The following is a 22,223-nucleotide window of genomic DNA, read 5'->3' on the forward strand; positions in this document are numbered from 1 at the left end:
TTGGGACAGTGCTCTATAGAATGAGAAAATAATTTGAGTTAATTCAAAGAATTCTGTTTCTTCAAAGTTGCATTTGGGAGGAGCCACTTCAAAAAAGTAGTAACAACTAATGTCCATAGTAGACAAACTGGATGAATATTTTTGTAAATTTGGAATGGAGAACATCTACCCAAAGAATCTTAGTAAGTACAATTCCTGAGAGAACTGGGGGACATGTGAGGAGTGATTGGGATCTTAGTGGAAGGGTTCTTCTTTGGATCAGATAGGAGAAGAGATGAGTACAAACAGATAGGTTCTCATTCTTTGAGGTCTAGGTTAAGCAACCTGCTGAGGTGGGAGGACATGAGAAAGAATTAGTCCACAATCTGAGAATACATGGGAAGATGTGAAATAGTTATTCCAGATAATATTAGGAAACTAGTTAACTATGGGGAACAATTGCTTTCTAGGCTAGAGGGTCCCTTTGAGGTTGGTGATCAAAATTTTATTATGATAACAAATCTGAATATATATGTGTCTCAGTTCAGGTTTATATTGCTTTGATGGACCACCATAACCAAAAAGAAAGTTTGTCTGGGAAAAGGTTTACTTGGCTTGTTTTCATATTACTGTTCATCATCAAAGGAAGTCAGGACAGGAACTCAAACAGGGCAGAAACCTGGAGGCAGGCACTGATGCAGTGACCATTGAGGGGTGCTGCTAACTGGCTTGCTCATCATGGCTTGCTCCCCCTTCAATCACTAATTAAGAAAATGCTCTCCTGGCTGGCCCACAGCCAGATCTTATGGAGGCATTCTCTCAATCGAGGTTTCCTCCTCTCAGATGACTATAATTTGTGTCAAGTTGACATAACTCTAGCCAGCACAATATGTATGTGTATGTGTGTGCTGATTTCCTCTGGTTGCTCTGGTAGAAGTACAGAGAAGGCAATTAGTTGGACTTTTGTGGGTTGGAATTTAGCCAAATAGGTGCTGTGGGAGACCAGAGGTAAGGCAATTGTGGATTTTTGCAACAGACTGTGATGATGACATCTGTTTGAGAAAAGGGGAAGTGAAAGCAAGAAGGGATCCATGGATAGAAAGGGATTGATTAATGGGCCGAGGTTCTGTGAGGTCCAGAACAATTACAGTAAAAAGATAATAAGCAAGTAAATTGGGAGGAATAATAGGTCACAGAAAGATGTTTGGTTTGATGTGTGTTAGGTGATGGTGTTTCCATGATGAAAAATCTAGGATCTTATTGAGGGAGTCACTGTAGGGAGGGAGGAAATGGTGGCTGAAGTGGAATGGGAAGGTCATTGGGTGAAGAAATTGAAGGTGTTAACTGGATTTTCTGCACCAATTTTGAAACAAGACTGAATAATGACAGGAATTTGAGTGGAGGTCTTATGTATCAGGTGTTGGATCCTGAATTCTGAGGTTTGTAGAGAGTGGTGCTCTCATAGAGGAACAAAGAGAATGCAGTATAGCCCAATGGATAAGCCTCAGGAAGGAGGAGTTTTCTGAAAGAGATGGAGAGGGAGTAGTCTACAGGTGGTATTGAATTGCATATGTTTAAGCCAGGCATGATAGTACCTATCAGCTACATGAAAAACTGAAGGAGAAGGATCACTTGAGACCAGGAATCCAAGACCAGGCTGTGGAAGAGTAACCCACTTGGAAACCAGTCAGTTTGCATTTGCCTCTGATTTTTAATGTGGTTGTATGTTGGACTCCCTAGCAAGTATTTCACTTAAAACTCCTAGTGGAGTCAAATGTAGTGGCAGGTGCCTATAATTCCAGCACTTGGGAGCCTGAGGCAGGGTTGCAGGTTTGAAACCAGCCTGGGCTACACAGTGAGACATTTCTGGGCTTCTTCCCTAGATATTCTCTTTTTATTGTCCTGGGGTGGAGCCCACATGTCCGTATGCTCTAAAAACCACCCCTACAGCTGGGGAGATGACTCGGTTGGAAAACCGCTTGCTCTGCAAGCATGAAGACACAGGTTTGATCCCCAGAACCCATGTTTTTAAAAAAATTAAAAAAACAGGTATGATGGCAAACGTGTGGAGGCAGAGACAGGTAGATCCCTGAGGCTCCCTGGTCAACTAGCCTATACTACCCTACGAGTCCAAGGTCGATGAAAGACCCTGTGTATTTTTCAAAAAACAAAGTGAATGGCTCCTGAGGCATAGTGCTAGAGTTTAACCTCTGTCCTCCACCTGTATGTGCACACATGTGTAAGTACACATCTGTATGTGCACACCTGTGTAGGTACACACCTATATGTGCACACACGTGTAGTTGCACACATGTGTAGGTACACACCTATATGTGCACACATGTGTAGGTACACACATGTGTAGGTACACACCTGTATGTGCACACATGTATAGGTACACACACCTGCACACTAATAAATAAAGCTCTGGTAATGTAATGTAGCCATGGTTGAGAACTACCAAGAGATACAAAGACTGTTCAGATGAAGTGGAAGATATAGGAATGTTTGTTGCCCACAGAAGGCTGAGAGTTGGGGCAGGGTGGACGAAAAGAGAACAGAAGGATGGGTCTTGAAATAATTGGTTAGATTTTCTAAGCAATATGGTAAGAGAACATCCAATGATAATTTGCAAACAGTTTCTGGAATCTTCTGGCCATCAAATAGATCTATTTTATATTTGCTAAATTCTATCTTTCAAGAGTTGTAGGAAAGAGATAAAATGTTCTTGTACTAAATTTGTGTCAGATAGAGATGGCTTTGTTTACCTATTCTGATTGTAACTGACATGAGACAGGGAGGACTCGGGTCCTGAAGCTTTGCCCAGGAGCTTTAAGGCTGCTCCTAATTGACATATGTCTCCCTGCCTTTGTTCTCCTCCGTACAGTGGACCCACCCCCCATTGAGTATCTTATCTGTGGCCCTCTTGGTTGTCTTTCATTTTCTCCATTTTCATCCTTTTTATTCTTCTGACCAGTAATTTTATTTTCAAAAAAAAAATCACTGTGTTCTATGAAGATGGAAAAAAAAGAGATTTTTTTAAAAAGACAAAAACAGAACCAAAGGTGAGGCGTGGGATATGAATTCCATTTTCCCCTTTCTGTATTATTGATAAGTGTAGAAAAATCCTGTTCCACAGCCATCTGTTAAATGCCTGCTAGCTTTGAAGTCTGCCATCATTGTCACCAAGAGAATGACCAGCTAACTCAGGACTTTCTCCATCCTCATATCTGAAAAGTCTTGTGGCACACATGGGAAGCCCTTAAGTTTCAGACAACTCTGAAACTGTTGGTTACCCTCGACTGTGGAGAGCATTGGGTGATGTGTATATATGTCCTGCCTCCTGCCTATGGAGTATATAAGGAACACGAGAAAGCAATGTATGTAATCAACCAATTAGAATAAAAATATAAACAAGTACATAGGCTCCCTGGATCACAAAATCCGAATAGTTGAGTCAGATGGTAATTTTAGGGCATCCAAAAACAGGAGAGAGTATGTTGTGCCCTTCAAAAGTCTAAGCTTGGGGCTGGAGACATGGCTCAAATGCTTATCCTGACGACCTGAGTTCAATTTCCAGAACCTTCATGGTAGCTCACAACTGTCTGTAACTACAGTTCTAGAGGGACCCAATGCCTCTTCTGGCCTCCAAGGGCACTAGACACACATGTAGTGCACAGACATATATGTAAGCAAAAACACTCATAAAATAAAAATAATATTTTTTAATAATTAAAGCTAAGCCATTTGTAAATTTGCTTTTTTTAAGTATTACTATTTTTAATGTGTATAAGTGTTTTGCATGCATGTATGTATGTGCACCATGTGCATGCCTGGTGCCTGTAGAGTCCAGAAAGGGGCATTGGATCGCCTAGAACTGGATTTCCAGAAGGTTGTGATTTAACATGTGGGTGTTGGGAATTGAACCAAATCATCTGCAAGAGCATCAAGTGCCCTCAGCTGCTAAGCCGTCTCTCCAGCCCCAGTAAATTTGCTTCTAATTCTACTCTTTCTCAATTGACTATTCTTGAACCAACCCACTCTTGGAATAGATCATTATGTTACATTTTCAAGATTCTTCAAGATACTCATTTTTACTTGTGGGATTTTTCACTTGTGTTAATGAGACATCGGTACATCTTTTCAGAACACTTCAAACCAGTCTTGCTACTTTTAATTTACTCTGAACCTAACCATGTTATTTCCCATATTACCTTCATGCTTTAGAATACTATATGATCTGGACTTGAAATGGTAGTAATTTCCAGTGTGGAAATAGGAAGAGGGTGATTGATGAATTTATCTCTTGATAGAACTTAGAAATCCCTGCACTGACATCTGAGAGATCGGGACATAGGAAGCTATGATTTAGTGTGCCTATTGCTAGATCAGTCTGCTCACTGATACAGTTCATCAGCACTGTGAGTACTGTCTTCCTGTAGGGTTTCTTCGCTGCTTCATCCCATCTACCACTGCAGTACCAGAGTCCTTGCTCTTAGACATGTGCTCCTTATTAAGTGTCTAGAATATTTGTAATCTGGACCTCCTACTGAGCAAAAAAATGAGAATGTTATCTCAATAAAGCAGTATATCCCATAGCTAGGTATCTGTGGATTTAATTCTTTTTAAAGGTGGCTGCAAAATTCGGGTGCAGGGAGACTGGACCAGAGAGCGCCACTTTGAAATTCCTGATGAAGAACACTGCTTAAAGTTCCTCTCAGAAGTTCTTGCGGCTCAGGAAGGTAACTCAAGACTCGGCAATTTTCTTTCCACTGTTTCAATGGGAGTAAAATACTGACATGCTGTTTCAGAGGAATGTAGCCATTAACAAAGCCCCTTGAGCCCTGATAACTGATTTTTTTTTCCTTCAGGAATGAAGCCAGGATAGATTAAGGACCAAGTCTATCCAGCTCTAAACAGAAAGTCAGTGGCATGGCATGCAGTCTCCTGCAGCCTGTAATCCCTCCTTCTGCCCCCAGATGACTCAGAGCTGTCGGTATTGCCTTAGTCTCTTCCATTCCTTTCCAGAATTGTGCTGACCGTGCACTCAAGGACTTTGAATAAACAAATGGCTTTGGGTTGTAGTTTAGTGATGGTCTTCCCAGTGTCTGACCTAAATCTTGTCTTTCCAGCTCAGTCACAGCTTCTTGTTCCAGAACAAAAAGAATCATCTAGCTGGTACCAGAAATTAGACACTAAGGATAAACCTGCTTATTCAGGTATTTATTGGAAAGACTCTTTTATCTCTGGTTGCTATGATTAGTTCAGATTAATTGATTGTGTGGAGTGGCTTTATTGACCCCATGGTCATGGACTAATGCTTCCCTCTGTGGTATAGTAGCTCTTTACAAGCCAACTTGCGGGGGGGGGGGGTTAAAAAGTACAAACCCCACAGCCAGACAGCCTAGATTCGAATGTCAAGTCAGTAAAATACTGACATGAAACTTACTAATTACGTCATCATCTTTGAGTGACTCAACAACTCTGAACTTCTGTTTCCTTCTCTACCATGTGGGAAGATTTTTAATGGCACATACCTTATGAGTTATTGAAATGTAAGGACAAATGATATATAATCCCTTCTGTAAATGTCGGCCTGTATTATTCAGGGTCCAGATTGGTATAAATTTCTGTCATTACAGTTAGTGTGTCAGTGCGTACCCCTGGGGTACCCTTCTGTTTAGCGGCATTACTGATGCAGTCATAAGCAAATAAAAGCCTTGCCTCTCCTGGCTATGTTGGAGGGTCTCTGTATCTTCACTTTGACTTTGGATCTTGTGTCCTTCAGGGCTGCTTGGATTTGAGGATAATTTTTCATCTATGAATTTAGATAAAAAAATGAACACACAAAACCACCCCACAGCGATCCATCGGGAACCGCCCCCTCCACCTCCTTCAGTGAATAGAATGTAAGTCCTATGTTGTGACATGCTTGCCCCCATAAGAGGCTTACATTTTCGCCAATTTGCCTCTTGAATCCCTGCTTGATTTGCTAGGCCTCCACGTGAAAAGGAAGCTTCAAACAAGGAGCAGCCCAAGGTGACCAACACCATGCGGAAGCTATTTGTACCAAATACCCAGTCTGGCCAGCGAGAGGGTCTCATCAAACATCTCCTTGCAAAGCGAGAAAAAGAATATGTCAACCTCCAATCCTTCAGGTTTGTCCGTCTTCTACTCACTGGGTCTAAAAATTTAGGTATAATGGTATAAATTTTATTTATAAAAATATTAGCTTCATTAAAGTTTCACCTAGTCCCCTTGATTGGGAGGTCTATCCTGAATCCTTTCCTATTAGTTTTCATTTCACCTTGGCTCAGTAAAATCCCCTTTTCTGGACCCTGGTATATGTGGTATAAAGGGGAGGTGATGAGGTGTGGCATGTATCCCCAGTGTGTTACTCATGGGCAGAATATGCCTTTCTAATCCAAGACTCCAGTCCCATCTGCTATCCTAGCATGCATCATTTCCTCGAATTCAATCACAACTGCAGTTCCTCACATTCTACACAATGCTTACATGTGAACAATTAAGACAGTCATGTGAGTCATCCCTTCTGCCTTCCCGCTTAGTGTACTATCTGCTCATCGAAGTTTCCCAAACAGTTGTCCTCATGAGCTTCGAGAAGTAAGTTGGTTTTTTCAGTTTAGCTATAGCTCTTTACAGAACAGTTGTCCATATTAGACTGTGTCCAGCACAAAGATACCTCTTTCCCATCCTAACCTAAAGCTCTCCCTTAATGAATTTGGATGAACTTCAATTGAGTGGAAATTTGGCAAACAGTTAAGTGTGTTTGTTTAAAATACAGACCTAGTTCCTTTTTGTTGATTCACTTGATATAAAATGTAGAGAAAATAAATCCATGCCTTTGTATACTACGAGCAAAATTTTTTTCTTGTGTAACTGGGAAAACACTTTGAAGAGTTATGTTAATCAAGATACCCTTTCATAGAAGTCTTAAAAGCAGTATTATGTTTGTTCATACGTTATCTTTGTTTTCAAATTAATTTTTTTTGTTGTACTATATTAGATTTTTTGTTGGAACTTGGAATGTGAATGGCCAGTCTCCAGATAGCAGCTTAGAACCTTGGCTGAACTGTGATCCAAATCCTCCTGATATTTACTGCATTGGGTAAAGACCGCTTGTGCACCTTCCTTTTCCTATATTTGGTATTAATGGACCATGACTTTGGCCTCTCTCTCACCTTTCTTTGTGTATGTGTTTGTGTATGTAAATGTGTTAACGTGTACATGTGAGCACCAGGTCATTAGGTGATTCCACAATCACTCTCCATCTTACTTTCCTTCCATTTTGTTCCTCTTTAACCATTTCGTTCATATATATAATGAATCTTAGTTGTTTCTAGTCCCTGTTACCTTCTCTCTCTCCTGTTGAAATCTTTCTTCCCAACAAGGCCCCCTCCTACATTCATGTCTTCTTTATATACGGGACCCATTGCATTTAGTTGGAGTTTCTCATGTGAGCATGGATCGGAGGTTATGTACTGGAGCATGAGCAACTTATCAGTGGCTATTCCACCCAAGAAAGTTTCCTTTCCACTAGCAACCGTTACCTGCCCATGGCCCCTCCCCTATCCATGATGAAAGGTTGATGGGCCCAATCTTGTACAAGTCTTATGCAGATAACCACAGCTGTAGTGAGTTCAAGAGGAGCAATGACTATATCATTCAGAAGATGTCCTTTTGCTGTACATGTCCCCATCTTCTGGCTCTTACATTCTTTCCAGACCCTCTTTCACATGTTCCCTGAGCCTGGGAATGTGTGACGTAGCTGTCCCATAGTAGCAGAGCACTCCACCATCACTGGTTCTCAGCACTTTGGCCAGTTATGAGTTCTACATTAACTGCCACCCACTTCTACGATAAAGCCTTGTATACCTTATTTTTTTTTTTTTTTTTTTTTTGAGACAAGGTCTCTCCGCTGAACCAGGGGTTTGCCTAGAGATCCTGGTCTCTTTCTCCCCAGTGCAAGGATTGCAGACATATGCCTACACACCCAGCTTTTTTTACATGGATGCTGAGGATTGACCTCATGTCCTCACACCTGTACAGCAAGCACTTTACTGACTGAGCCATTTCCCCATCCTTGATCTTCCTGTTTTTTCTAAAACTTGTTTGGTAAAAATGTGATGTGGACTATATGTGAGGGCTAATTTGTGGGTCAAAAGAAAATATGAAACCCATAGGAAACTGCTCATTGTAGAAACAAATGAGATCAGTTCTCACAGTGATTATTCAAAGGTTATAAAAGAGAAGTTTCACTACTGTCCCTATGAGATTTTTTTATTGTTATTATTTAGTTTTTGTATAGGCCATGACTAAACGGTGGAGATTCTTTTAAAAAAAAAACAAAAACTATGTGTCTTTTATAAAATTTATCTTGCATTCTTTTTTCCCCTTTACTCTAATGTCTTACCAAATGGGAAAGGAGGTAGCCAAAAAAAATGTGGGCTGTGTATAGTTCCTGCATCCATTTTTTCCCTCAGATTCCAAGAGCTGGATTTGAGCACAGAAGCCTTTTTCTACTTTGAGTCTGTAAAAGAGCAAGAATGGTCCATGGCTGTGGAAAGGGGTCTGCCTTCAAAGGCCAAGTATAAAAAAGTAAGCTGCACTGGATTCTCCTTTTCAGTTATTCCATTACCTGAACCTCTTCCAAAAGGTTTCTTAAAGAATTGAATTCTCGCCGGGCGGTGGTGGCGCACGCCTTTAATCCCAGCACTCGGGAGGCAGAGCCAGGCGGATCTCTGTGAGTTCGAGCAGCTGGCTACCAAGTGAGCTCCAGAAAGGCGCAAAGCTACACAGAGAACCCCTGTCTCGAAAAACCAAAAAAAAAAGAATTGAATTCTCGCCCATGTGAAATATTGTGCTAAGGGGACCTGATCTACCATAGTTACTTCTGAGGGCAAAAAAAAAGCATAAGCTTTGGTTAATACTTTTTTATCACTTTTAAAAGAAAACAATGTATTGGTTTTGCATTAATAGTTAAGTCAAAATAATTACATATAAGCTAACTGATCTGTCTGTGTAATAAAAGTTTAAGATTGTCTTCCAACATGGCCAGAACTAAATGCCTACAAGAAAAGCAGAATGAAGCTTATGGAGTGCATAAAGTATGCCTTAGATTCAAAACAAGAATAGCAGTATTGTGGGATTTAAACAAATTCTATACTTTTTTGTAGGTCAAGAATAAAGTTGAGGGTCTGGAGAGATGGCTCAGCAGTTAAGAGCACTGGCTGCTCTTCCAGAGGATCTGGGTTCAATTCCCAGCATCCACATGGCAGCTCACAACTGTCTGTAACTCTCAGATCTGACACCCTCACACAGACATACATGCAGGCAAAGCACCAATGCACATAAAATAAAAATAAATAAATATTTTTTTTTTTAAAAGGTGTGTGCCGGGGTTGGGGATTTAGCTCAGTGGTACAGCACTTGCCCAGCAAGCACTAGGCCCTGGGTTTGGTCCTCAGCTCTGGAAAAAAGACAAAAGGTAAGTACCACAACACCCATTTATAAAAATAATAATAATAATAATAATAATAATAATAATAATAAAGTTGACTTGAGCAAGGTGGTCCAATTTGTTGGTCTTTAGAAGATATCTGATAGAGGCATTTAGCTACTAGGAGAGTCGTTTTCATTTGAAGATGACTGTCCTAATCTCAGAAGGAGTAATCTAATGTTCTTTTATGCTTTTGAACAGTTTATGCACGTGGCATCAATCGTGACGATGTTACAGCTCTCTGGCTCAAGTTGAGACTAAAAATACTCAAAATTCAAAGGATCAATGTTTGTAGATTTAAATATCTGAGACAACTAGAACCCAGAGTCTAGGAAGGAGAAGGGAGAACAAGCTGGGGCAATAGCTTGTTCTTTACTGTTTGAACTTTTCATGTGCTCTCAGTAGGCTACAGGGTGACTTAAAAAGAGAGCTAAAACTGGGAATATGACTTAGTGATCGAGTGCCTGCACAACATGCTCAAGGTCCTTTATTTGATCCTCAGCGCTGACAAATAGAAACAGAGAGAGAGAGAGAGAGAGAGAGAGAGAGAGAGAGAGAGAGAGAGAGAGAGAGAGAGAGAGAGAGAGAGACTTATACACTGTCGTCTGGGATTCCAACTTTCATTAGTCAAATCCAGACTAGAGCTTCCACAGAGAACCTTGGTTTCCAATTTATGGGGTCCAATAGGAAATTAGAGGATACAGATCCAGATGTGGACATTAGTAATCACTTTGTGGGTCATTCTAGGAAGGTAGCTATGTAGCAGAGTGACGCTCACATTAGCTGTTTGTAACTCCCTGGAATTCATAGGTTCAACTAGTCCGCCTTGTGGGGATGATGCTTCTTATATTTGCCAGAAGAGATCAGTGTCGGTATATCCGTGATATTGCTACAGAAACAGTGGGAACGGGAATCATGGGGAAAATGGTGAGTTACTTTGGCAATTCATTTATTGTTTATATCTATGTGAAATTCGATGATACCTTGTGTTGCATACCTTTATAATTACTTTTGCTAACAGGGAAACAAAGGTGGAGTAGCTGTACGATTTGTATTTCATAACACCACCTTCTGCATTGTCAATTCCCACCTGGCCGCCCATGTGGAAGAATTTGAAAGAAGGAATCAGGATTACAAAGACATCTGTGCAAGAATGAGTTTTGTGGTTCCCAATCAGGCTGTGCCACAACTGAACATCATGAAGCATGAGTAAGTGGCCTCTCCGTGGCCTTTGAGATGTAACAGTGATTAAATAGGGGGAGACGCTATGGAGCTATGCAGAGGGAGGGGTTACCATTTGGGGATTGGGGCCACAAAGAAGAGAATGTTATTTTGAAATAGCAGATTCACTGAGGCAGAGAAATTAGGTTTGGCATTAGGGGAAAAAAAGGTTGGTAACTTCTAAAATAATGCTGAAGGAATCTGCACATTAGCATCATTTTTTAAAAAATGAAATAGAAATGTTCACTGTAAGTGTGATGATAAGAAAAGATAAAATGAATAAGCATGGCTTAAAACCCTTTACTTCCCTCCTTTTCCCCCTAGCCAGTCTGTCTCTCCAAAGGAGATTATCTTTATTTAACATTTGAGTGTAGACCTTTCTATGGCTGCACTGTCTAATATGATAGCCAGCATCTGGCTGCTGGTATTTGAAAGTCATTCCTCAAACTGAGAGGTCTGTAAGCAAAAGCTATATTGGATTTTGAAGATTACTTGGGGGAAATGTGGGATACCTTAATTTGCAAAATATTAATCACACATTAATGATTTGGGTGTATTGGGTGAAATAAAAGTTATTTTTACTTTTATATTTTAAGTGCAGCTACTAGAAAAAATGAAAGGATGTGGAGGCATGCATCATTTTATTGAACAGTCTCTTTTCGACTTTTCTCCATACATATACAGACACACATACTTGTTGTATGAGAACATAGTGCCCTCTTTATCTTTCCAGCTTTGTGTCTGCAGATCTACATTATTCCTTTTACTGGCTGCGATTATTAAAAACAGGAGTGGCAGTGGCAGTTCTGTGAAGAATGGGATTTCCTAAGGACGGGAGCAGAAATCCACTGAGGGATGGGTTGGGCGGTGATAGAAAATAATGAGTTGTAAAGAGATGACTTTCTCTTTGAAATTCTAAGGGTGATTTGGAAGAAATAGTAGGAGGTGGGAATTGTAGTAAATCAAGAGATAATTTAGGATTATTAGAAGCAGTGGATATTAGGGGAACTAAGGAAAGAATAGGGAAAGATAGTGATACTTGAATGTGTCTGTACTGTCTCAACAGTTAGGATCATATAGGATTCTGTTTGACGATGACAAAGTCAAGGCCTTAAAATTTATGATCATGAAGTCCCCAGAAATTCCACAAATTGATTTTCCAAGAGTCCAAACTTTCCTGTTGTCTTTGAGAACCTGAGGTGACTCAAAAGGGACCCATTTTGATGTGGTAATTTCAGGGTCTTCTCAGCACGTCTCAAGTCCTGCTTCTGTGACTGAGGACTAAGGTGCCAGTTTGCTTCTTTCCTGGAACTTGAACTTCAGATCTTCAACAGATTTAGTCAGGTTGGCTACACTGAAAAGCCAGGCTTAATTTTCCTAGTGGGTTCTGTCAGTCCTTCCCACCCTCCAAACCGTAACAGAGCACCTACAAAACCTCAGGGCTCTGGGAGGCAAAAAGCATTAAGATTCTCTTCGCCTAGAGACCTGGCAGGCAGCCAGACAAAATTTTGAAGCTAATCCAGCAAATAAACTGCATGCTTCTCAGTCCATTAACTCCTTGTCTTCCAAATCCCATATGTATACTGCATTGCCCCATTTTTAGTCCGTTTTATGTGGCGTGCCTATTTTCCTAGCTATTTTACAATCTATTATCTTTCTTAGGTGTTGGTAGTACTTGCCCCTAAAGAATTAATTACATCTTTAAACCCCTTGTCAGTGATAAATAGATCCTTATAAGGAGTCTGCCCATTTTCTTCTCTCTGTTCTCCTCTGATTGACTTTAATGTTAATTACTGCTATTCTAATCTATGTCTTGGTCCTCAGTGTTGTCATTTGGTTGGGAGACTTGAACTACAGACTTTGCATGCCTGATGCCAATGAGGTGAAAACTCTTATTAATAAAAATGACCTTCAGAAGCTCTTGAAATTCGACCAGGTAAGTGAAGTTTCAGTGGCAGAGATTGTGAGGATTATGAGATAGACACATGGTTGGCATGACTTATGCTAGAAAGAAATGGCAAGTTTTACTATCTTGCAAGATATTGTGGCTGGGGATATAGAGATTTGGAGTACCTTGATTAAGTGCTAAGATTCAAGGGACATAATGTTGGTGACAAAAAGCAAATATAAAATTCATTCAGTAAGTCCTTATCAGGCAGAGATTTTAGAGATTTGTATACATGGGCTGCAGAATGGGTGAGGTTAATTGGAGAATACTTCCTAGAGGAAATGGCCTTCTGCCATGTTGGTGTGGTTTAGAGGATGGAATGGGGGAAATTGTTCTATGATTATTTGGCAGGCTGAGCAACAGTTTGGAGGTAAAAGAGAGAGGGAGGCCCTATGAAAGAGACTGGGAAACTACTAAAAGAAGTTTGTTTGGGATAATAGCATAAGCTATATTCTAATAGGAGCTGACTGATAAGTTAGTGTTGACTGTTATTTAGCTGTTGATGTTAAAAACAGTGGAAAGGGCTAGGAAGACGGCTCAGTAGATAAAAGTGTTTGTTGCACAAGCATCAGGACTTGAGTTAGGATCCTTAGCACCCATGTAAAAGCCAGGCAGAGTAGCATGTATCTGTGACCCCTGCTCTGAGGGAGACAGGTGTATCCTAAGGCTTACTGGCCTACCAGCCTAGTCCAAATAGTAAGCTCCTGGTTCAATGAAAGAGCCCAATCTCAAAATATAAGGTAGAGAAGTGATTGAAGAAAACATCTGATACCACCCTCAGGCCTCTGCACATTCCCACATGGATGCCAACCCACATATAAACAAGCAAGAAAAACAAAAGTCCTTATAGGAAAATGACTGATTATGGAGCGATCAGACAAAACCTGATATTCAATAAACCAGTCTCTATGAATATAAGCCACTATATTAGTATATAAACCTGGTAAATAAGTTGAATTTTTATTTTCATACATTTATGTTTTTTTCTTTTTGAGCTAGAATATCTCTATGAAGCCTATCCTAGCATGGAACTAGTTGTATAGCCTAGGGCTGGCCTTGAACTTGTGATCCTCCTGCCTGTACCTCCTAAGTGATATATTATAGGCATGTGCCAGCACACCTTGATCATAAAAATAATTTTTTTGGAATATAGGTACTGGACAATAAAAATGAATGTTTCATGTCATTTCATATTTGATTAATACATATTAATTGCACACAGTCTTTGTGTTTATTGTGATGTATCAGCATGTAGAGTCAGAGTATAGTAATCAAATCCAGACTCTGGGACCTGGGGATGTAGCTCAGTGGTAGAACACTTGCATAATCTATGTTAGGCTGTGTGTACAATCTATAGCACCATAAAATCACCCAGGTTATTTGTATGTGACCTCCCCTCACATCCCACCTTCTGATTATCACTATTCTACATTCAGGTTGATTTCTTTTGGCTTTCATGCCTGAGAGCTGAAATATAACATACATCTTTCTGTGTATTTAACACTAATTATGTCTAGTCCCATCCATTTTCCTGCAAATGATAGTATTTCATTCATTATGGCTGAATTATATATATATGTGTCATATTTTCGTTATCTAGTCACTATTAACAGGCACTTTTCTTGGTTTCTTATATTTGACTATTATAAATAATGCCACAGTAAACATATGTGTACACATATCTCCTTGGTATGGTGATTTCACTTCCTTTGATTATGTGCCCAGAACATCATGATACACGAGTGAAAGTAAATGTTTCTTAATGAAGAAAGACAAAGTTTTGACTTGATTCACATGTCTTTAAATCCTTATGAGAATCTTTTAACCTTTTGACACAGTAAAAATTCAGGTGTTTTGCAGTACAATAGTTTTTATAGTGAGCCTTTCTTAGCTATCTTCCTTTACACTGAGGTTGAATGGCTAATTTGTTTGTATTGCTTCCTCTTTCTTGCCTCCAGAAAGGGTACAGTTGGGATAAATGATGAGTCGTGTGTAACTTTGGTAAAATATCTGAGTGGGGATAACTTTTACAACAATACATTATAGGGCTAGAGAAATGAGTACTTGCCTTGTAAGCCTGAGGACCTAAATTTGGATTCCAACAGCCACATAAAAAGCCAAGCATGGTCACATGTACCTGTAACCCCAGCATTAACAGGGGGAGGTGGAGACAGGAGGATCACTATGTGCATGTGTGTTTGAGTATAAGTCGGTGCATGTGTGTGCAGTACCCATGAAGGCCAGAAGAAGGCTGTGGATCTCTTGGAGGCATCCAACAAATTTGGGTCCTCTGGAAGAGCAGTGTACTCTCTTAACCACTGGACCCTCTCTATAACCCCAACCCACCCACGAAAGAGAGAGAGAGAGAGAGAGAGAGAGAGAGAGAGAGAGAGAGAGAGAGAGAAGAAAGAAAGAAAGAAAGAAAGAAAGAAAGAAAGAAAGAAAGAAAGAAAGAAAGAAAGAAAGAAAGAAAGAAAAAAAGAAAGAAAAATGTTAACTAGTCACTGAAATTGATTTCAGAAATTATCCTTTCAAGGTTTATGTGGGGTTTTTTGTTGTTGATGTTATAATTATAATTATGCTCGGTTGTGCCTACCCAGTTCTAAACATTGTAGGATTATTTGGAGTTCTTGTTTCCACAATTTTATCCTGGCCATAGTTGGCAATAAAATGGCAATGTGCTAATAACAAGTGTTGTCAGAAGGTGAGTTCTAAAGCTATGGCAGTATTGACATTGAATTCAAAAGATAAGCCATCTTATCTGTGTATTTTTCCACAATTGAAAAGGCTGTGGAACTGGATACCTAGAAAGGGAGCAGATCAGCCTGATTATCAGCTCTGTTGATGTGGTGTTACTGTGCTTATGTGGTGTTTCTTTCTATCTGTAGTTGAACATTCAGCGCACACAGAAAAAAGCCTTTGTGGATTTCAATGAAGGGGAAATCAAGTTTATTCCCACTTACAAGTATGATTCTAAAACTGACAGATGGGATTCCAGGTAAAGTGATAAGAACCTTCTCACAGAAAAGGTTAAGACTTGATCTTTTCTGTGTCCTTTCATGTCCCTCCTGACAAGCTAGGATTTTTTTTTAATATCATTCCATATGCAGAGAGGGAAATCTAATGGCTCAGTGTTATTACAGAAGAGTATTTCAAACTGAGCTTATATTAGGAAAGTATTAATTAGATGTCAGGGCTGGTGACATTTTATGAGCTGCCTCTGGTTCCCTGTTTATGTCACCTCTGCAAACTAGCTTAGATTTTTGCCTTTCTAATCTTACCCTTCTTTCTTACCTAATGCTCTTAGCCCCCTCTCCCAAACTACTTCTCTGCTACTTAACTTTGGATACCAGAAGGTGAGAACAAAGAGTCATAAGCAGTTCTTCTAGTATAGTCATTCTTGGTCCTCAGAACACATTAGAAGCCATTGGTAAGGGCCTGGAGAGATTGCTCAGTGGCTAGAATACTTGGTGCTCTTGCAGAGGACCCAAGTTCAATAACTCCAGCTCCAAGGGATCTGACACCCTCTCCTGGCCTTTATATGTACACATAAATGAAAATTTGAAAATAGGTCTTAAAAAATAATCCATTGGTGATCTCTTAGAAATCCTAATGTCTGGACCCACACCTGCTGTTGTTGGAAAAAAGAGAACTACTCCTTGGAGTCCCTTTGATTTCCTCATTTCCCAAGCAGAGTAGCCCTGTCAGTAAATCTTTAACTGCTTGTCCCCTACCTACCATTTCTTTCTTTTTTCTAGTTTCCTGGGTAGCTCAGAATCTTGAAAGACAAAAGAATCCATGGGCATACTCATCTGCTTTACACTCTGTGCGCATTGGATGAGATTCTAGGGGTGGGGGAGAAGGTCCAGTGTTTCTAAGGAGCAATGCAGCAATTGAAAAGAGACACCGAGGGACCTCTTTCACTTTGCTCAGAGTCTGCCACTTAAGAGCCAGCTCCAGAGCCACTGATCAGGAATATTTGAGTTCCCTACTAGATCAAGTGTACAAGGCATTTCTTATTTTAATGAACGATGAATAAATTTTTTTTGCCCTGGGTATTCTATAGACTGTTCTACTCTCAGGCTTGCATGCATGCATGTTAGTTCATCTCTATCAAAGAAGCTGGATGTGTCCATAAAAGTCCAGGCTTAGAAGAGAAAGCTCTACTCTTCTCCAGAGATTAAACCCAGTCTAGGAATAGAGGATGGCAGTTTTCCACTCGAGTAGTTGTCTATTATGAAGTACCATTGCAGTCAGGTGGAGCAAAGGAAGAGTAAATATTCAGAATGGAACTCTAACCTGAGAAGACTATTTTAAGAAGGCGCTGTTCTATCTTCCTCTGTGGTGACATTGTTTAAGATGCAGACCTAAATTTAGGAAAACCATCCATCCGTTAGTTGATATAAGGCACATACTTTGTACTGGGCAGTAGTGCTGGAGTTCAGTGGCTTACAAGCAGACAGGCCATTCTCAGGACTTGCAATGTAGAGAAGAAGATGATAAGTGTCCTCTGGGAAGGAGAAGTATGTGGTTCGCTGGAAGCGTATTAAAAAAAAAAAGAGGCCTAATGTGATTTCTAAACCAATATATGTTTCTACAGTCTAGTGTGGTATGTTCTGTGTGTGACTCATTCTTTTTTTTTACAGTGGGAAATGCCGAGTTCCAGCCTGGTGTGACCGAATTCTTTGGAGAGGAATAAATATTAATCAACTTCATTACCGGAGTCACATGGAACTCAAAACTAGTGACCACAAACCTGTTAGCGCCCTGTTCCACATTGGGGTAAATAGTTGATTGCTCATTCGTTTCCATATTAAGTAGCTATTTCCAGATACATAGTGAATTCATAATTCAGCATGCCATAAACGTTCTCTAAACAAATAGTTATTTGCAGGGTTGGGTGGTTAACACCCTCCTCAGCCCTCCCAAATGCTATCCTTAGTTCTCTTTGTGGTCCAATCTTTTTACTGATGTACAGGTATTTTATGCCATGTAGGCACAGACTGATCAGAATAGGACCAGATCTACTTATTAAAGAGAGGGAGTCCTGTCCACTACAGTGGCATCTTCCTCTCAAACAGCTTAGATATTATGTTGTTTTGTACTTGGCTGCATCTTAGGCTGAATTTATAGCCAGTTATTGAATGTTTTGCCTCTATTGTGATTGCATTTTCCCGTTTTTAGCTGTGTTGTGAGTGTGCGAATTATCCCATAGGCTTGCTGATTTGTGTTTTGACTATTTCTTGTGGATTTTCCACATCTGTGGTCTTGTAACCTGTCAGGATATAATTAGTGTGATTCTCATTAGGATGACTTGGGTAGCCTACTACTTGGTTTTGCATTCCAGGTCAGCCACTTTGTAATTGTGGAGACTGGACAATTTATTTAACATCCTTATGTGTCAGTCTACTTTACGAAGTATGCTAGTAATGGGACCGCCTTGTAAGAGTTATTGAGTTCAAACATGCGAAGAGCAGAGTGGGACAGGTTACTTTTGTTTATGTCAGTTTCAGGAACTGCTGACATAGGTGTTACCCATGTCTTTTATGGTTACTCTTATCCTGAGTCCTCTTTTTTTTAATTCTTTACTTGTCTTTATATTATGTAGGTTGGCATTTGGCCTGCATGTACGTCCGTGTGAGGGTGTCAGATCCCCTGGAACTGGAGTTACAGACAGTTGTGAGCTGTCATGTGGGTGCTGGGAATTGAACCAGGGTCTTCTGAAAGAGCAGCCAATTTTCCTGACCACTGAGCCATCTTTCCACCCCCATCCCCATCCCCTAGTCCTCTTTTAAAGAAGAATGACTTTAGGGCATTTCCTTGAGAAACAAAATTAGTTCTTGGTCTTAAAGTATATTTAAAATTTTTCAAACAACCAACAACTTTATTTTTTTATCCATTTTTGGGTTGCAGTTGTTGTTTTTGTTTCTTATTACATTTTTAGTGGTGAGGCATGTGCTGTATGATGTATAAAGGTCAGGTGACAATTTGCTAGGAGTTGGTTCTCTCTTTCCAGTGTGCATAGCTGTTTTAATGTGATGCTAGGAATCATACACAGGGATTTGTGCCTTCTAAACACATGCCAGATCACTCAGCTGTGCTCACTCCCACCCCTTCCCCCTCCCACTCCCACATACAGCAGCTAGCATCTGTGTGCTAGAAATGGTGTTAGGTAATTTGTGCATGTCGGTTACTTACCACAACAGTACTCACATAAATATTTCCCATTTTACAGATGAGCAGCTAAAAACCCAGGGAGCTTAAAAACGACTTCCTTGAAAGTATTCAATTAGAAAGAGAGCTAAGACTCAAATCTTAAGTCTGTTTAACTCCTACATCTGTGGTCTTTCCACTACCCCCACAGTGCTTTAATAGTTCTAATGTACTGATTCAATGGGCCTTCAGAAGCTACCCCATCGGAATCCAGTTTATACTTCCAGGACATCCTCTTTTCCTCATTTGGATCTCCCAAATCTGTTTAAAGAAGGCATCACTTCTTAAATACTTGCCTCCTTGGTTTAATCAGCCATGCTTGGATTTTTGCTGTGTTTGCCTTCAGAACCTTGGAATATTTTTCATACTACACATCACTGCTAGACTCCCACTTAGATATTTTTAAATTTACAAGACCTCTTGATATGTCTGTATATCTTTAATAGAGTTCTCTCTTTCTGATTTAAAATCATACAGCAATTTAAATGAGCTCTTTGTGGGGCTGGCAAGGTGGCTTAGTAGGTAAAGGCACCTGTCACCAGGCCTGATGACTTGAGTTTGATCCCACAGTGAAAAGAGGGAATCAGCCTATTGGGGAAAATTATTAAAGTCACTCCACGTAGTTAAAAGGGAGATTTATTTAGTGGCGTAACTTACAAATGAAGGGATAGGTAGGTTGCAGGTTCTGGGAAAGACAGAGCGCAGTCCAGCGGTGTTCTCTGGAGAACTCTCCTCAGTCTACCTCTAGCGTCCAGGGTCCAGGAAACAAGAGAGCGCAGGCGCATCCCGATCTCAGGTCTTCAGGGCCCTCCCTTGGCCCTGTCTTGTAGGTGTGATAGTTACCGAAGTCTCAATGGGGGTTGGAACTTCCAGACCAAAGCTGGAATGGCTACCCACTACATCAGCCAACTTCTGGAAGCAGTCCTCTGACCTCCACATGTGTGTCATGGCACATGCTCACACATACACACACACACACACACACACACACACACACACACACACACAAAACATACAAATAACAAACTTAAAATTGCATTTTCTTTAAAATAGAGATCTAAGCAGAAATTATACAGAAGGCTGAGATTCTTTAGTAACTGTCATCTCCCACTTGAGACTTCCCCTAAATCCCTACTTCCTAGCCAGGCCAACACCACTTAGGAGTATTTGTCTTTCTAGACGTGTGTCATCATTGCACTTTCTGTGATGATGGAAATGTCCTGTATCCATGCTAGGCTTCAGTATATGTCTTTATGCTTAATAGTGTGTATGTGTGTGTATTATAAGTGGTCTCATACTATGTGCTGATCTGATATTTGCTTGTGGTATATAGTATTATCTCTCTCTGCGTCATTATGATTTTCCTTTTATACTGCATTCCTAATTTGCTGGGAATTTCCTCTTCTGAAATTAGTGTATCACGTGGTAAAATTCTCCCCACCACCCTCCATTACCCTAATGGACCATTAAGTAGTATTAATCCACTGAGAAAAGGCTTGCTTTTATTGAGTAACTACTTCATACTTTAGAGCCTTGGGCTAGCTATGATTAGAGGCTTTACAAACTACATTACACATTGGTGCACCACCCCTGGCACCAGTGACTTGTAACAAAGGAGCCAACTGTTCTGTTGTCAGTTAATTTCCAGAGACTTGCTGTGGGCTATCTGACATGAAGCTCTTCCAGACAGTGTTCCACCCGGCACTGGGTTCTGTGATCTGTTGCACTGGCTCTCAGACTTCACTGGAAATACCCATTTCCTAGAGAACTTTTAAAGAGAAAAAAGGATGAACCCATGAACCCCACACCTCAAAGATTGTGATTAATAGGCCTGGGCACCTGTAATTTCAAACCTCAGCCAGGTTGAGTCTGTTGCTTACCTCATCTTTCTGGAAGGATCCACATGGTAGTCTAGATCTTGCCAAAGACCCAGTTAGGTGAACTGTACAACTCTCAGAATATTCCTTACTTCTGTGGCCTTGAAAGTTCTGAAAAAGTTACAAAATTTTGTAAGAATTTAAGATTCATCTTAACCTAATGCTTATATACTGTGGGGCTTAAGTGATCAATCTCAGTTCTCTAAGTTATGGGTCCGATGTGTTTTTTTTTTAATTAAGAAAAGTTTTTTATTCATTTTACATACCAATCAAAGATTCCCCTCTTCCCTCCTCTCGCCCCTCCAGCCTCCTCCTCCCAACCACCCCCCATTCCCTCCTACAAGAAGGGAGGTAAGGCCTCCCATGGGGAGGTACATTTAGTAGAGAGGCAGGTTCAAGCCCCTCCTCCTCCCTCAAGGCTGTGCGAGGTGTCCCATCCATCACAGGTAGTGGACTCCAAAAAGCCTGCTCATGCACCAGGGATGGATTTTGATCCTACTGCCAGGGCCCCTTAAGCAGATCAAGCTACACAACTGTCTTGCTATATGCAGAGGGCCTAGTCCAGTCCCATACAGGCTCCACTGCTGTTGATTTAAATTAAGAGGGACACATGTATTGTCCTGGGAAGGGGAAATAGATGATCTCTCCATGAGCAAACTGGGGATGAGGGGTAGGCAATAGAAGGTAGGGGATGGGGGATGAGAACATAAGGGAACAGGATGGTCAAGCTGGAACAGGGATGGAGTGGGAGAGCAATGAAAGAGATACCATGATAGAGGGAGACATCATGGGGATAGGGAGAAACCAGGTGATAGGGGAATCCACAAGGATGACCCTAGGTTAGACTACTAGCAATAGTGGAGAGGGTACCTGAACTGGCCTTCCCCTGTAATCAGATCGATGAACACCCTAACTGTCATCATAGAACCTTCATCCAGTAACTGATGGAAACAGATGCAGAGATCCACAGCCAAACACCAGGCCGAGCTCCAATGTGTTTTAAAAAATAATTCCCTAGTCTGTTTAGCTCAGCTGTTTTCCACATCTGCCTCAGAGCCCTTGCTGTATACATGAATCTTTTTTAACATGGATTTTTGTGAAATTTTATACTTTATATAAAAAGGAAACTGATGCCTCAAACTTAACAATAATATGTTATATTACTTATGCTAAATAGTAACATTAGTTTACATGAAGTTTTAATATTTTTAAAAAATACAGCTATAACAGGAAGTTGGAAGTGCTGTGTCACCTGGAAACTTTCTTGACCCATTAGTCCAAATGACTTGTCTGTTGTCATGGTTTTATGCCAGGACATTTTGTGGTGGCCTTTTTCTAAAATGGTCACTGGCTCCATTTACTAACACTATACCTTTCCTGGTGTGTAATCTGAGCAATTATCTGATTCCTGCCAATGTGCATAGCAACTAATGGATTTAAATGCTTTGATCATATCTTCTACAGT

General features: G+C 40.4%; 1 protein-coding gene across 2 annotated transcripts in view; it reads left to right on the forward strand.

Moving 5' to 3' along the window:
• Nucleotides 1–22,223, forward strand: part of Ocrl (OCRL inositol polyphosphate-5-phosphatase) — a 58,261-nt gene that overhangs the window by 15,094 nt on the left and 20,944 nt on the right. For both annotated transcript variants that reach the window (XM_028887347.2, XM_028887348.2), the window contains exons 5-15: nt 4,611–4,721; nt 5,112–5,198; nt 5,768–5,888; nt 5,976–6,137; nt 7,007–7,108; nt 8,484–8,598; nt 10,310–10,426; nt 10,521–10,708; nt 12,545–12,656; nt 15,557–15,666; nt 17,315–17,450. In XM_028887347.2, coding sequence (XP_028743180.1) covers nt 4,611–4,721; nt 5,112–5,198; nt 5,768–5,888; nt 5,976–6,137; nt 7,007–7,108; nt 8,484–8,598; nt 10,310–10,426; nt 10,521–10,708; nt 12,545–12,656; nt 15,557–15,666; nt 17,315–17,450 — 1,361 coding nt within the window. The remainder of the gene's footprint in view (nt 1–4,610; nt 4,722–5,111; nt 5,199–5,767; nt 5,889–5,975; nt 6,138–7,006; nt 7,109–8,483; nt 8,599–10,309; nt 10,427–10,520; nt 10,709–12,544; nt 12,657–15,556; nt 15,667–17,314; nt 17,451–22,223) is intronic.

The sequence above is a fragment of the Peromyscus leucopus genome, chromosome X (assembly GCF_004664715.2).
Source record: "Peromyscus leucopus breed LL Stock chromosome X, UCI_PerLeu_2.1, whole genome shotgun sequence".
Taxonomy (NCBI): domain Eukaryota; kingdom Metazoa; phylum Chordata; class Mammalia; order Rodentia; family Cricetidae; genus Peromyscus; species Peromyscus leucopus.